Source organism: Silurus meridionalis, chromosome 12, assembly GCF_014805685.1.
Source record: "Silurus meridionalis isolate SWU-2019-XX chromosome 12, ASM1480568v1, whole genome shotgun sequence".
Taxonomy (NCBI): Eukaryota; Metazoa; Chordata; class Actinopteri; order Siluriformes; family Siluridae; genus Silurus; species Silurus meridionalis.
The window spans coordinates 4,911,049-4,926,543 of NC_060895.1; the positions used below are offsets into that span (position 1 = coordinate 4,911,049).

General features: G+C 37.9%; 1 protein-coding gene and 1 long non-coding RNA gene across 2 annotated transcripts in view; one reads left to right on the forward strand and one right to left on the reverse strand.

Annotated features, from left to right (window-relative positions):
- LOC124394616 (Down syndrome cell adhesion molecule-like protein 1 homolog) overlaps nt 1-15,495 on the forward strand; it is a 108,650-nt gene that overhangs the window by 63,835 nt on the left and 29,320 nt on the right. Inside the window, 14 exon segments of the mRNA XM_046862974.1 lie at nt 222-500; nt 3,165-3,389; nt 3,392-3,439; nt 3,807-4,103; nt 6,202-6,474; nt 7,072-7,353; nt 7,590-7,709; nt 8,187-8,363; nt 12,189-12,394; nt 12,776-12,872; nt 13,050-13,178; nt 13,286-13,453; nt 13,575-13,645; nt 13,745-13,985. Coding sequence (XP_046718930.1) covers nt 222-500; nt 3,165-3,389; nt 3,392-3,439; nt 3,807-4,103; nt 6,202-6,474; nt 7,072-7,353; nt 7,590-7,709; nt 8,187-8,363; nt 12,189-12,394; nt 12,776-12,872; nt 13,050-13,178; nt 13,286-13,453; nt 13,575-13,645; nt 13,745-13,985 — 2,613 coding nt within the window.
- Nucleotides 1,937-6,435, reverse strand: LOC124394618. Its single transcript, XR_006927529.1, has 3 exons — nt 6,411-6,435; nt 2,084-2,136; nt 1,937-1,996 (listed from the first exon to the last, which is right to left on the reverse strand). It is a non-coding gene; the product is annotated as an uncharacterized LOC124394618 (long non-coding RNA).

Genomic DNA, 15,495 nt, shown 5'->3' on the forward strand with positions numbered 1-15,495 from the left:
ATATATATAAAAAATAGTTTTTGAGCTAGTTCACATAAATGTTGTTAATCAAGAGAAGCTTTGCACAATTTTGTGATTGAGCATACATGGTATGTCTATTTTGCTTTGACCTCTTAAGCTGCTCAAACATCAGCTAATTAATGATTTTTTCAGCTCATGATCAGTGGAAACAAATGATTATGAACAAATGTAACTTACAATATCTCTTGTCTTTATTTTAGATCCAACCGAGTCTACACCCTCAGTGATGGACAGCTTCCAATCAGGTGAAGTGCAGGTGGGTCGCAGCGTGGAACTGCCATGCATTGCCTCAGGCTTCCCCAATCCCACTATCCGTTGGCTGAAGGATGGCAGGCCACTTCCGGCTGACGCGCGCTGGACCAGACGTCTCACAGGCCTTACCATCAGTGATCTACGCATGGAGGATTCAGGAAACTACATCTGTGAAGTCACCAATAGCTTTGGCTCCAAGGAGGTCACAGGATACCTCAATGTGATAGGTGAGAGGATGAATAAGGGGAATGTTACATATACAACATTATGGGCATTTAAACCAGCCCACACTGTATGGGGGCATCAATAAAAGGGTATTCATGGTAAGGACCAATTACACAAGACATTTAACAGATTTTAATGTGACTGCTCCGAGTATGCTGCTGGATACCTCATAAATATCTGTATACATCATTTGGCCACGGGTTTTAACATAATAACCTCCACTTTTCTGGTCTTTTCATTAGATTTTAGAATGTAAATGTGGGGAATTTTCATTTTTCATCACAATAAATGTGTAATTGTGGTTAGCTAAACAAAATTTTGTTAAATTGCACACATCCTGTATATTCAATCCAATTCAATTCATTTTTATTTGTATAGCGCTTTTAACAATGAACATTGTCTCAAAGCAGCTTTACACAGATAATGTGGTGATTAAAAGTAAATATGTTCTTTGTAAGTACGTTTGTCCCTGATGAGCAACTGTGGCAAGAAAAAACTCTCAGAGATGGCATAAGGAAAAAACCTTGAGAGGAACCAGACTCAAGAGGGAACCCATCCTCATCTGGGTTGCACCGAATGTCCATATGAAGCAGATATACAATGTTGCGGGGTACAGTGATGATGATCAGAAGCGAACTGTATCCTGAGTCAGTGTAGGAGACTGTTGACATTAACTACAGTCCAGTCCATCCTCAAAGCGCCCGTTCTTACTCCGGAATTTCATGGAACCACCCAAGGTGTTGATGAGAAACCGTCCCAAGCTGCACAGAGTGGCCTCCAGTCGAAGAGAACACTATCCAGAGGCAGGCCTGGACGAAGTGGGAAGATCCACGGAGGGGAGAGGGGCAGGAACAGTGGTCACTGGAGCCTCAGGAGCAAGTTTAACTATATATATGTATATGTATGTATATGTATAATGACAATAACAATAAGTTGAATTGAATTGAATTGAAGTATTAAACTGAATTGAATCCCCCATTGTAGGCTTTATGTAATGCGGAAACATGATTAGACCCCTGTATTCTACAGTATGCAAGCAAAGCATTCGATACAATGTGCTTCAACTTTTATGGTAACAATTTGGGGAAGGCTCATATATGTGGTTATAAGGGTCAGATGTCTACAAATATTTATACATATATTAATAATATTCAGAGATTAAGAATTTCGATTTAGCTAATTCCTTTTAAAAGCTCTTTTATTAAATTGTATTTGTAAATGCAGAATGTATGGATATTTCTCTAAATTTGTTTTGTTTGTTTTTTAACATCAGTGTGTTCAACAATTTGTAGTTAAATATTAATGTTTTTTTTGTATGTACTGGGATGTTTTGACACACGAGCCCAGTTCTTTTTTTATTTTATTAGTTTTTGTTCTGATCAATTGTCTGGTCAGGCTTTCTGGGTTTCTGACTTGCATTTAAATGTAATCCCATCCCTATTATATAACCAATTCAACTTAAAGATTAGCTGGTGAAAGATGTGGTGGACTCTCTAATCTAAAAGGAAAAAAGGAGTAATAAAAAGGAAAATAAATAGGAAATTAAAGTGAGTGGATAGAGAAAGAAGAAGACAGGTATACAAACCTGAGTAGAGGGAGTCAAATAGAATCAAATGCATCTAAGAAACAGTAGTGGATCTAAAAAAATAAATAAATAAATAAATAAATAAATAAATAAATAAATAAATAAATAAAGACTTTCAGGCTTACCTTTAACCAGAAAGAAAATAAAGGAAAAAAGAAAGATGGAGCAAGTGAGACAGAGAGAAATGTAAACAAAATGGTACTGGCAGGCTGGATGGCCTATGACAGCCTTGTACTAATCATAAGAAAGAAATTATGGTGTGTGTGTGTGTGTGTGTGTGTGTGTGTGTGTGTGTGTGTGTGTGTGTGTGTGTGTGTGTGTTTTGGGGCAGTTATAGGGTTTGGGAAGGGAGGAGAAAACTGTATGGTGGACTTTTGGACATTTAGCCAGTGGGCAGATCAAACTAGTGTGCACACACACACAATGACAAGGCGAGCAATGAGGATGCCACAAACACTTGCACAGTCACACACTAAGCCCCTAGCACATAACACCAGCTGCCTTATTGCTCACTGACATTTTCTTCTTCTTTTTCCTCTCTTCTCACATGGTTCTGTCCTCCTTAATCTGTCTATTCATTTCTGGGTTTTTTATGGTGGAACCTGTATTTTGTGAGACTGGAAATGCTTGTGTGAACTGAAAATGTTTTTACATTACTTTTACCACCACTACTAGCAGGTTTATAACAGGAAAGTATTTAATATTTAGACATAATACAAAAATCTTATGTACCGTAGATGGCCTTAATGACAAGAGTCATGATGGCTTATTTTGATATCTAAAACATAGATATCTTATAGATTATTTGATATCTATTATCTAAACTAAAATTTGTGGTTTAATATAAAAAATAAGATTACAGTAATCCAATATATCCCATATAATTGTCTACAATTGTCTATCCAGATGTAAAATGAATAAGTCCACTCTAATGTATTTGTTTCAAGTTTCTTTTTTAAATTAACCAAGAAGTTCTAAACCTCTGGATTAAAGTTAGGGCCAATTTTCTATTTAGGATAAACCTCTTTGTACAATTATCTTTATCTTCATTTCTCTCTTCTCTACTCTCCTCTCTCCCCAGAGCCACTAAGGGTCACTGTCTCCCCTAAAAACTTGAAGACAGGTATCAGCAGTACAGTGATCCTGTCGTGTGCTGTTCAAGGTTCCCCTCATTTTACAGTGTCTTGGTTTCGGAACACAGAGCCTGTACTTCCTGACCAGCACTTCTCCATTCAGGGCACCAACAACGAGACACTGTTCATCACTGCTGCCCAAAAAAGACACTCAGGTGCATACCAGTGCTTTGCTACCGCAAGGGTCAAACTGCCCAGGATTTCTCCATTATTTTGCTGGAAGGTGAGTTTGCTATGAAGCCTGGATGATAAAGAAATTTGGGGCAATTATTTTTATATGTAGGAGGCTTAAGGTGGACTAATTACCAGATGTTTAAAAGTTCAAATCAAGCATTGGTTAAGGCATTGGCCTTTGGATTAGAAGGTTGTGAGTTCAAATCCCAGCCACAGGTAGTGGCCACTTCTGGGCCCTTAACCCCATAGCTGCTTAGTTGTAAGCATGAGATGTAAGTTGATTTGGATTAGGGCCTCTACCAAATGCAAAAAATGTAAATGTCTTTAAGTGGGTCCATTTCTTATTATATAACCACCTCCACTTTGTTTTGGTTCTCTTAACATACTTTGTTTGCGTTCCTCCCTCTAAACTGCAGATGGCACACCGAGGATTGTCTCATCCTTTAGTGAACGTGTGGTGGCACCACGAGAACCCTTCTCCCTAATGTGTGCAGCCAAAGGTGCCCCTCCTCCCACCATCACTTGGACGCTGGATGACGAGCCAATCGCTCGGGACTCGGCGCACCAGGCCAGCCAGTACACGCTCTCGGACGGATCCACTGTATCGCATGTGAACGTCAGCAACCCACAGATCCGCGATGGGGGCGTGTACCGCTGCGCTGCACGCAACTCGGCCGGTAGCGCCGAGTACCAAGCGCGCATAAACGTAAGAGGTGCCTGTCTACTTTTCAATCTCAGCTGTTAGAGGGTGGCTTAAAACCCATAACCTTCTTTTACCATCGCTCAACCTTCCACCCACTCCTCATTTAACTGTCCCAAAATCTTCAGTTTGATTAATACATTCCCTACTTGGATGCTGTGGGAGGGGGTAAATGTTTGTGGAAGGTGTGTGTCTTGGTCCTCGAGCAGTAAACCATACCTGATTTCAACACACTCTGTGTCTTATATGTACAGTCCTTTACTTTTTTTTTTTTAACTCTTGATGGCACTCGTTCCTATGCACAAACATATCATACATATCACAATTGTCTTTCTATTGAAAACATTCTTTCTGAGCCTTAATTAGCAAACATTCTTACATATATGTATATATAATTTTTGCATCTATCATCAGAAACATAAAAGAGCCAGCATACAGGTAAAGGCTCTCCGGCCAGTCATAGAGTAGTTGTGCCACATCAGTGAAGAGGAGAAGAGAGGGAAGTTCAAAACTTCTCCTAATAGAAGAGATCTTTACTCTTTAAATCTTTCTAGTTTTCTTTTTTCTGTGTACTTAGTTGTGACAAATCTGTCTACTCTAAAGAGATGTTATCTCTCTTCTTGAGTGAAAATTACATTTGGTACTTAAATCAGTGTCACTAACACACACACACACACACACACACACACACACACACACACACACACACACACACACAGAGAGAGAGAGAGAGAGAGAGAGAGAGAGAGAATTAATAAATTCATCTAAACCTAAACAAACCATTTTGTCTCTTAGTTGCTGAAATACAAAATGTCTTATCTATCCAATGTGGATCAAACTGTCAAATATTGCTGTCCTTGTAGGAGCATTTGATTGACAATAAGATCTAAAGACATTCCCTTATTGTAAATTTTTACAGGCATCCAGTCTCATCTCAGGCACCACTGTGGGGCGGTAAAATATGAATTTTCAACTAAATGCAGTTGTGTACGCTCAGAAACAAACCCAAAGCTTTCGATATACTCATTTCAAAAGCATTTAAGACTGCATAGACCATTATTATTGAATGAAGAGAGCTCATGAAGATTGAAGAGAGCTCATGAATTCTTATTTTTTGAAGAGAAAAACAAAAGGATAAGAGGAGGGTGCATTGCAGAGAGAGAGAGAGAGAGAGAGAGAGAGAGAGAGAGAAGGGATACTGTACGACAGTTTTTGTTGAATAATACATCAGGGGTTGACTGTCAGAGCTATGACAAAGCTCAAAACACTGAGCAGTGAGACAGAAAGGCAAAAAACAGCAAGAAAGAAGGGCAGAGAAGACAAGAATCTTTGTATACACAAAACATTCATATGCAAATCTCCATATGCATAGCCACCATTTTAAGACAAACTGCGATTCCCCCTGTGCTTCCAACTATCACTTTTTTGTGACTTTAATTTTCCTCCTTTTCCTTCTCAGTGCCATACTTTGTCCATCATTTCTGTCTTTTCATTTCCATTCTAATGCATCATGAGAACAGAGTTTTTCAGAAGATAATGTTTCCGCATACCCTTCCCCGTGAAAAAATGCATTGATATAATGTTTAAATGTTACCTGGTTAGCAGGTGTGATCAGTGATGAACCCTTCTGGAAGCCTCTGTTCTCACCAGAATTGGGATACTTTTTTGTGATGCTAAATGAATTTGTACTGACAAATGATTACACATGTGATGTATAACGATCTACATCCTACATCAAATTTAATTTGCTTGTACAATTTGTCACAGCAAAGATAAAATAGTATATAAAATGTATTTGTTGTCAAACAAAGAGATGCACAAATATTAATTTTGGTCTGACAGAGTAATCTAACCCTATCTACTTTTTATTATTTATTTTCTTTCTGTACTTTTTATCTTTTTCTTATTGTCATTCCTTTTTTGTTTTTTTTGTACTTCATTTGTTCTTCTTCACTCTTTCTGGTGATTCTTTCATCATATTGTTTTCTCTATATTATCCTGGCTTCTCAACTTTCTTCCTGTATTTACCTTAATGCCTCTATTTTCATCACTACATCTCATTATTCTTTACTTCTATTTGGTTTTTGGTTATTTTCCTCTTTCTCTCTTAGGGGCCCCAAGTATCAGGGCCATGCGCAATATTACAGCCGTGGCTGGGCGCAACACCTTCATCAATTGCCGTGTGATAGGCTACCCATACTACTCCATCAAGTGGTACAAAGATGGCATGCTGTTGCCAGACAACCATCGGCAGGTGGTATATGAGAATGGTACACTCAAGCTCAGTGATGTGCAGAAAGGAATGGATGAGGGAGCGTACCTGTGCAGTGTACTCATCCAACCCCAGCTCTCTATCAGCCAGACCGTCTATGTCACTGTCAAAGGTTAGCAGTCCAAACTGTATTCTGCAAGTATGAAGAATATACCTGAGATCATGTCACTAGGGTCTGCAAATCAAAATATCAGATGGGGATTACTACATTAAATACTTTTTGAATATAGAATTATTAACAAAGATTTTGGCATTAGAACTGCATGGTCCACATTGTGTATGTGTCTTTGTATTCATGTTTGTGTGTCTTAGTGTGTCAGTACAAGGGAACACTGACTCCAGTGTGAAGATAGTATAGTGTGCTGCTTGTCTCGTCATGTCTCTGATTTAATTAACTGAATTTTAACGAGCCCCAGATTAAATCCCCCAGATGTCTTCAGTTGGACCCCCCCTTCCTTGGTTTCCATGGCAACACCATTATTCCCCATGCCAATTGGGCTCTAATTAGAGCAGCTATTATGGTCTGGAGGGAGAGGGAGGTAGTGCATGTGTATATGAGTTGGGTTGGGGGGTTAGTCGAGTGTTGTGAGGGTTTGTGTTTCATTGCAGATTTATATACATATAAACCCTCTTCGCTAAATACTAAATCACCTTGTCTTTTTCTTGTCCTCTGTTTTTTCTGTTCTCCATTTCTCTATCAATTTCTTAGTTCCCCCTCTCATTCAGCCTTTTGACTTCCCCCCTACATCAATTGGTAAACTGATGTACATAGCTTGTGTAGTTTCGTCTGGGGACATGCCCATCCGTATTACATGGCGCAAAGATGGTCAGGAGATTGTGTCTGGCACCTCTGGTGTCACCATTGAAACCAAGGAGTTCATGAGCTCACTGCAGATCTCCAAAGTTTCCCTGAAGCACAACGGCAACTACACTTGCATCGCCAGCAATGACGCAGCTACTGTCAGCTCTGAAAGGCAGCTAATAGTAACCGGTGAGAAAATTTAGCCATATTTTACCTGGTTAATCAAAGAGAAAAGACATTAACAGGCATGTCTGAAAAAGTATGTTTGGGATATTCAATTTCAGCAGCACTGATTGAAAAGATGTACTTGAGCAATCTCCACTATTGTATGTGAAAAATAATGTTTTCTAAAATGTGAGCATCAGGTAATGTTTTGCTTATATTAGATTTTCATCATCAGATAAATTCTGTTTTGGGTCTTTCAGTCCCTCCTCGTTTCCGAGTTCAGCCTAATAATCAGGATGGGATCTATGGGAAGTCTGGGGTTTTGAACTGCTCTGTAGATGGTTACCCCCCTCCTAAAGTCATGTGGAAACATGCCAAAGGTATTGACTTGCATTACACTGAAATCAAAACATTCATTGTAACTATAGATGTATGCTGCATTCAAGGTGCCTTGTCAGTAGTTATGTGTTGTAATAGCTTTATTTTTCATAGATTATTTTGCAAAAGGCACAATTTTGTGTCTTTTATGTACACTATAAACGTTGTTGGAAGCGAAATACAAGATGCAATTTTACCTCAAATGCAGCATAATTATCCTTATTTACTCAGCAACTCAAAGACAGTTTAACTGTGTTACTAAAATACTTGCAACATGTTTACAGGGCTAGCTGACTGTGATAGCATAGCTAAAAATACCAATACACTTGAATAAACTTATTTGTAAGTCTTATTATTTTAATCAATATTTTATATTTGATTAGTGGTTAGTTTATACCTTTTGTTTCTTGGATTCTTTAGCCAATTTTATAATTATACCTCTTTATGACCATAACATTTGCCATTTTGTAATTTTCCAGGTATTGGAAACCCACAGCAATACCATCCAGTTCCTCTGACTGGTCGCATCCAGATTATGCCCAATGGTTCTCTGCTGATCAGACATGTTTTGGAGGAGGATCGGGGCTACTATTTGTGCCAGGCCAGCAATGGTGTGGGCTCAGATATTAGCAAGAGCATGATGTTGACAGTCAAAAGTGAGTCAGAGAACATTTTACTATGATTAACACTGTGAAAGGTGTAATATAAAACACATTATATACTGTGTGTATTAAATATAACCACTAATTATTATTATTATTATTATTATTATTATTATTATTATTATTACACAAAAAACACAAATGAACCAGGAGCTTTCCAGGTCACTCTAAACTATAAGCAGCCCTTCTTTGCCCTGCTGTGCTCTTACATGCTCAGATACACAACACGAGCTCACTGTCAGACAGATGAAACGAGAAAACAAACAAATACAGTGATTACCCTTTTTGTTCCTCAAAACTCCTCTCTGAAGATGTGGATTCTATACAACAATTCCTTGTGCTACATAAACAAACCACCCAGTAGAGGCTGGCAATCTATCTGTGACCAACTTTTAGCCATAGGTACTGTCTCAACTCTTTTTTACATGGTGTTAAGATGGTAAGGAGATTGTGTCTGGTACCTCTGGTGTCACCAGCCAACTGCAGATCTGCAAAGTTCACTGCAGCAATGATGAAGCTAATAATAACTGCTGAGAAAATATAGGCATATTTGACCTGGTTATTCAAACAGAAAAGACATAATGGGCATTAATTTGCACAAGGACTGTCTCACGACTGTTCAAGACTGCCTCTTGTACGTACTCATGACCTAAGTGGAAGGCCAGCTAACATACCACTATCAAACTAGTCACACACTCTGCCAGGATTGTCATGAACTCTGCCCATCTTGAGAACTTTAGGTCACCATCTAATGTTACATATGCCATTGCCTATGCCACATGTTACCTAACCTAACCTCTATTGTTGTGAATGTTATGTAATCTAAATATGCAGTGCCATATGCCTGTGGTGCTGTAGAACATGATCCATAAAGGGAATCTGATAATAGTTCTTGGTCAAACTAGGTTGAATAAAAATAGGCCACACCCAGCTGATCCATAAGCTTGTAAATGAGAAGCAGAGGATCTTCAAGCTGGAGAATGAGTATTAGTGGAGGAACAGAATGGAAATCTACACAGAGGACTATGAGACTATGTGACTACCTTCTAGCAGTTCTCCTGAATTACTTTTTCTTTTGAACTTAGGTAAGCAGTTTTGCAGGCTGCACATTACAGTGGAAAGAGTCAAAATGTAGTGTACATTGATATCTATATGCCCATGTAGGAGGATGATGAAAAACTGTCACAACTTGCAATACGGTAACCTACTCTATGAACACTGGGACAATATGAGATGGCCTCCAAGCAGGATTAGAGTGAAATTCAATGTTTTTTTAAACAATCCAGTCCCAACTAATCACTTTCTCTCATCATTAGAGCTTCAGGGGTTTTTCTACATTGTTTAAGGAAATGAAAGTTGTAATCTCCATCCTCAGCATTCTTCTACCGATATAAACCATGTCCTAGATGCAGCTGCCATCAGACCCAGCAGTCTTTGGAACTGCTTTATAGTGAGTGACTGGCCTTCTCTCACACTCTTGATGGCCGTGAGGGTCAACTCGACTTGAGAAGGAGACAACTGAGCCTTCGTTAGATAAGTGGTTCTCTCTACTGGAGAAAGTACACTTTTCTTGCCGTTTAGTCTTTACCCCAATTCCTTTATGTGGGCGAGAACGACATTTCAATGCTTGATCACAAGTGCTCCGATCGAGATAATATCAACCAGTCATCAATAAAATGTAGTATGCGGATGCCTCAGAGTCTAAGAGGAGCCAGAGCAGCATTCACACACTTTGTGAAAGTGCAGTGGGAGAGTCCAAGGCCAAACGGACCCTCAGATCTATCGTGATGAACCATTCCTCAGACCTGATTTGAGACACGATGTGTTTCAGTGTGAGAAGGCTTGGAAACAGCAACTTAGCAAACTTAACTGGCTAAGTTAAGGTATCAGGATAGTCTTAAAAAGCTCTTCAGTAGGACTTCATTTGTTGCCTCGGATCTGAAAGTACAGTACATATATTCCTGATGTTACTGCAGGCTAAGAGTTGCTGGACCAGTGAATTGGATAGTGACCAGATAGCCTGGGCATGAGTAGTGTTCTTTTATTTTAAGTCATACCAAGCTCCAACCTCAATTGTACCCAGAATGTAGTGTTCCACATTGTTCTCGGTTTATTACTGTAAACCGAGAACAATGTTTATTACTATTAATTGGAAGAGAGAAAAACTTTGATATTAATATTTTTACTATTAGTTGTATCCAATTAATGCAAATTATGCTTTAAAAAAAAATCTCCAAGGATCACAGCTGAAAAATTTTGTCACATCTTGGGTCATAAAGTATTCAAAACTACAATCTAAAGTCAATCTATATTGAAAAGTTGTTTCAATATAAAATACATTATTAATTTTGCTGTTTATTTTTTTTATCAATTTAAAAATGTTTTTTAAATCAAATTAATATTTTGTGTGGCCACCCTTTGGCTTTCAATTCTTACACTTGCACACTTTGTACATTTGTATTAAGTCAGGAATTTTGTAGGATCAGAGTCAGGTGTACCAAAATCAAGCACCAAAATCCGCCATGATGCATACATCAGGCAATTAAAACTGTTCTTGTGGAAACACAGCAAAAGTTTGGTGTCCTTAAGATTTACATAATTTTAAACACTATAATTACTTTAAAACATTTATGAGAATATATTGTCTTTTTGTTTTATGTTGAGTTTGGTTTCATTAATAATAAACATACATTTGCATAAATCATCCATATTTGTCCATGACAATGTTGTTTAGAGAATTAAAAACTTAAAAAGTATTAATTTAAGGTACAGTTAGAACAGACAAAATGAGTGATTAAGTTGCAATTAATCACGAGTTAACTCATGACAATCATGCGATTAATCATAATTAAATATTTTAATTGATTGACAGCCCTATCAATTTCATATGTAGACTGAAGCACGGTCATTAACTGAAACAGAAACAGCTGTATAGGATGCTTAAAACTGAACAACAGCTAGGTTAGTAAATCTGCTACTAAGGTGAAGTTGCACCAGATATTGATTAGATTGATTTCTCTTCTATTCTTTTACTTTTTTATTTTAATTGATTGAAAGAATTAATACTTCTATTATAGAGGGAATTCTTCCTTAATAGCATTTTAACACAGCTGCCTAAGGCATATGTATAGTATAGTATGTTAGTAGTGTAATGTCCAAAGTCATTAAAAAATGTATACATTTTTTGTTTTAGTTTGTTCATTTATCTTTTTTATGCTGCCACTTTGTCTGTATCATTTACCTTTATTTGCCACTTTCCTCTCAAATTAGCAATTTGTTTTCTTATCCAGCAGTTTGGACACGTATTCACTTGCTTTCTCTCTCTCTCTCTCTCTCTCTCTCTCTCTCTCTCTCTCTCTCACTCACTCACTCTCTCTCTCTCTCTCTCTCTCTCTCTCTCTCTCTCACTCTCTCTTCCTTCTTCTCTTTTTTTGAAGGTGTGTTGGAGTTATTGATTAAACTGTTCCTGTCGTCTGTTGCCCTTAATTCAGTTTGTTTTCTTTAGTAGAAAGAGGGCAGAATGAATAATTGATGAAAACAAAACAGCAGAATCCTGTCTAATCAATAAAGTGTGTGTGTGTGTGTGTGTGTGTGTGTGTGTGTGTGTGTGTGTGTGTGTGTGTGTGTGCACACGTGTTTGCAAGCAAGTGTACAGGACAAAGTAGCGATGCCTAAAATTTGTTATTGTTTTAGTTTAAAATCACTGCAATAACCACATAAACATTCTAGATCGAGGTGAATCTTACTATCACTTTCCTTTTTTTTTCTTTCCCCGTATCTGGTATTTTTCTCATGTGCTTCCTTCTCCACTGTCTCCAGTTCCGGCCATGATCACATCCCATCCTAACACAACTATGGCTATAAAAGGACAGAATAAAGAACTAAACTGCACTGCCCGGGGTGAGTACCCTATTATCATTCGCTGGGAACGTGGGGACACTGTCATCGACCCCGACCGCAACCCTCGTTACTCAATCACCACTAGCCCCAACGAGAAGAGTGATGAGGTGATTTCCACATTGAAGGTGAGACACTTGTATATGCATAATCTGAAAATCAATGCCTATAATGAATTGATCACTAATCTTATCTGGAAGCACAAGGCATTATATTATGACAAGGCAGCAGAAACTAGGCACAAAAGCCTATACTTTATTTTTTCTAATCATTTAGAGTACTGAAAAAAGATCTGACAATCCTTCAATAGCTGTTAGATAATATAAGAAGAATGCATCTAAAGAGAACATTACAGTAAGCCTTTCTCTCTTTCTCTTTTTAATATAATTTTTTGGTTTTTTCTCTCCCTCCATTTCTCTCTCTCTCTCTCTCTCTCTTTCTCTCTCTCTCTCTCTCTCTCTCTCTCTCTCTCTCTCCCTCTCTCTCACTCTCTCTTTCCATCTCTGCAGCTGAAGCCAGCTGAGCGTGGTGACTCTGTGTTCTTCTCATGTCATGCAATCAACTCCTATGGCGAGGGTCGTGGCCTCATCCAGTTGACGGTGCAAGGTAAGACAATCAGCCATGAAGACCAGATTCATGTCTGACATGATACACCTTATCTAGAGACACAAAATCAATAATATATCCTCTTGCTTTGACAACACCCACCCCACCCCTTTTGGTCCTCTTTCCTACCTGTTTCCTCACTTCTGTTATTTATTTATTTTAATTTCCATTTTATAGAGCCCCCTGATCCTCCGGAGTTAGAAGTGCGTGAAGTCAAAGATCGCAGTATGAACCTAAGATGGACTCAGAGGTTTGATGGGAACAGCATCATTACCAGTTACGACATTGAATACAAAAACAAATCTGGTATGTACTTTTCTACCATTTCAGTGTTACATCTAAAAATATATAACGCTCATGCAGATATTTTGGGGAAATTATGATATATTTTTACTGTGCTGGTCTTCTGATAGATCCATGGGAATTGAAGCATGCTACCCGCAAAATTTCCCCAACCAATAACCAGGCCAACATAGTGGAGCTGCATCCGGCTTCTGTCTACAGCATTCGTATGTACTCGTACAACAAAATTGGCCGTAGTCAGGCCAGCAAAGAGCTCACGATCAGCACAGAGGAAGCATGTAAGTACAAGCGCACACATACAAACAAACACACATGAACAGGCACACAAACATAAACACACACACACATACAGTGCAGTACAGATATCTTTTAAACCAATTTGATTTTGGTCTTTCATAGCTCCTGATGGACCACCCATGGACGTCATTCTACAGCCTATGACATCACAGAGCATTCGTGTTACGTGGAAGGTACATGACCATGAGCCAAATTTGGCTTAATGCTATAAAAATAGATTCTAATTAATACATTTAGATAATAGAAAACAAAACTTTTGTTCATCTTTCCAGGCTCCCAAGAAGGAGCTCCAGAATGGTGTAATCCGTGGCTATCAGATTGGCTACAGAGAGAATGGGCCAGGCAGTAACGGCCAGTACAGTATAGTGGAGATGAAGGCGACTGGTGATAGTGAGGTGTATACACTGGATAACCTGAAGAAATTTGCCCAGTATGGAGTGGTTGTTCAAGCCTTCAATCGTGCTGGAACAGGTCCATCCAGTTCTGAGATCAATGCAACCACACTAGAGGATGGTAAAGACAAATTTACATGTCTGAAATGTGTTCTTACACTTTTTGGGCAATGCATATCTTATGTTAGAATTAGATTTTTCTGTAAATCTTATGCCTGCATGAGATGTTTGTAAAAAAAAAAAAAACATAAATTATAAAGAATAGACTTACATTCTAGAGTTGTATAATATGTGACTTAAGACACAGTGCTAGTTTGTTTAACAAAGGGAGGAGAAATTTGTCCAATTTTATTGTCAGAATTACAACATTTCTGGATATTGAAAATGACAAACATATACCCTATTAATTAAAAAATGTCTTACTGAATGAAATTCTCAGTAACACATATATATTAGTAATATTTCTATTAATACTTTCTTACTTAAAACAATGATCAAATGCAAGGTTTCTTTCACAACCCCTTATAAATCAACTAAACATATGTGGAGTCACAACCCCATTTGGGAACACCTCAATTAAATTTCTGTGATTTTGATTTTTGATTTTGATTCTCATGACTGATATTATTATTCCACAAACAAATATAAGGCCACTTCTTCTCTGTATCTTTAAAAATGTTTGCTTATGTCAAATGCCACAAAAAAAGCTTTAAGAATAATCTAATATAGATTTAGATTTCAACTCTAAACGATCAAGACAGAATCAAGGAAACACTTCCTGAGATGGTATAAGGAAGAAAGCCTGAGAGGAACCAGACACACGAGGGAACCCATCCTCATCTGGGTGGCACCAAATGTCCATTTATCATAGTTAATCATAGTTTCGTGAAAAGGAAATGAATAAATGAACAAATATCTTGAATAAACAAATGAGGCTAGTCCTCAAGCCAAGGTTTAAGAGCTCAAGGTGTATTCCTGAACATTAATCAGAAGCTGTTGCGTTTTTAGAAAAAACACCTGTCCCTTCCTTAGTGTTTATTAATTTGGGTACTATTAAAGAGCCTGCACCTTTAGATTGAAGCATGCATGGTTGATCAGAAAGGTTCTATCAAGTACTGCTATGCAGGACCATTTAGTTTTTAGTGATTAGCAGTATTTTACAAAAAATGAAGTTATACTTATAATAAGTTAGGTGTAATGCAATTGCCTCTGAGGACTCTGGCTATTGCATTGTGGAGCTTGCTTATGCACCTAATACAAGGAATTTCTATAGTCCAATCTAGAGCAAACCATGCAATATTTCTAAAATAACAAAATGACTGCCTAGTGATAATACCAACATGAGCACCAAATGAAAGACTGCGTTCAGTTATCCCACCAAGATCTTTCACTGGTGTACATAAATTAACTGGTGAACCTGAGTTACGATATAAAAACACTGCCTGTGGTTCTAGGAAAAGTACTACTGTCTTTTTAGAATTCTGCTCTAGTTAGCATCCAGTGTCAATTGTTATTTACACATTGCATAACATTTTAAGTTGGTGTTTCTTACCTGCTTTGCTAAAACATACTAAATTAGTATAAAATACATGCAACTGTTTAGTCAACAATATGAAATATATAGCGAGAGG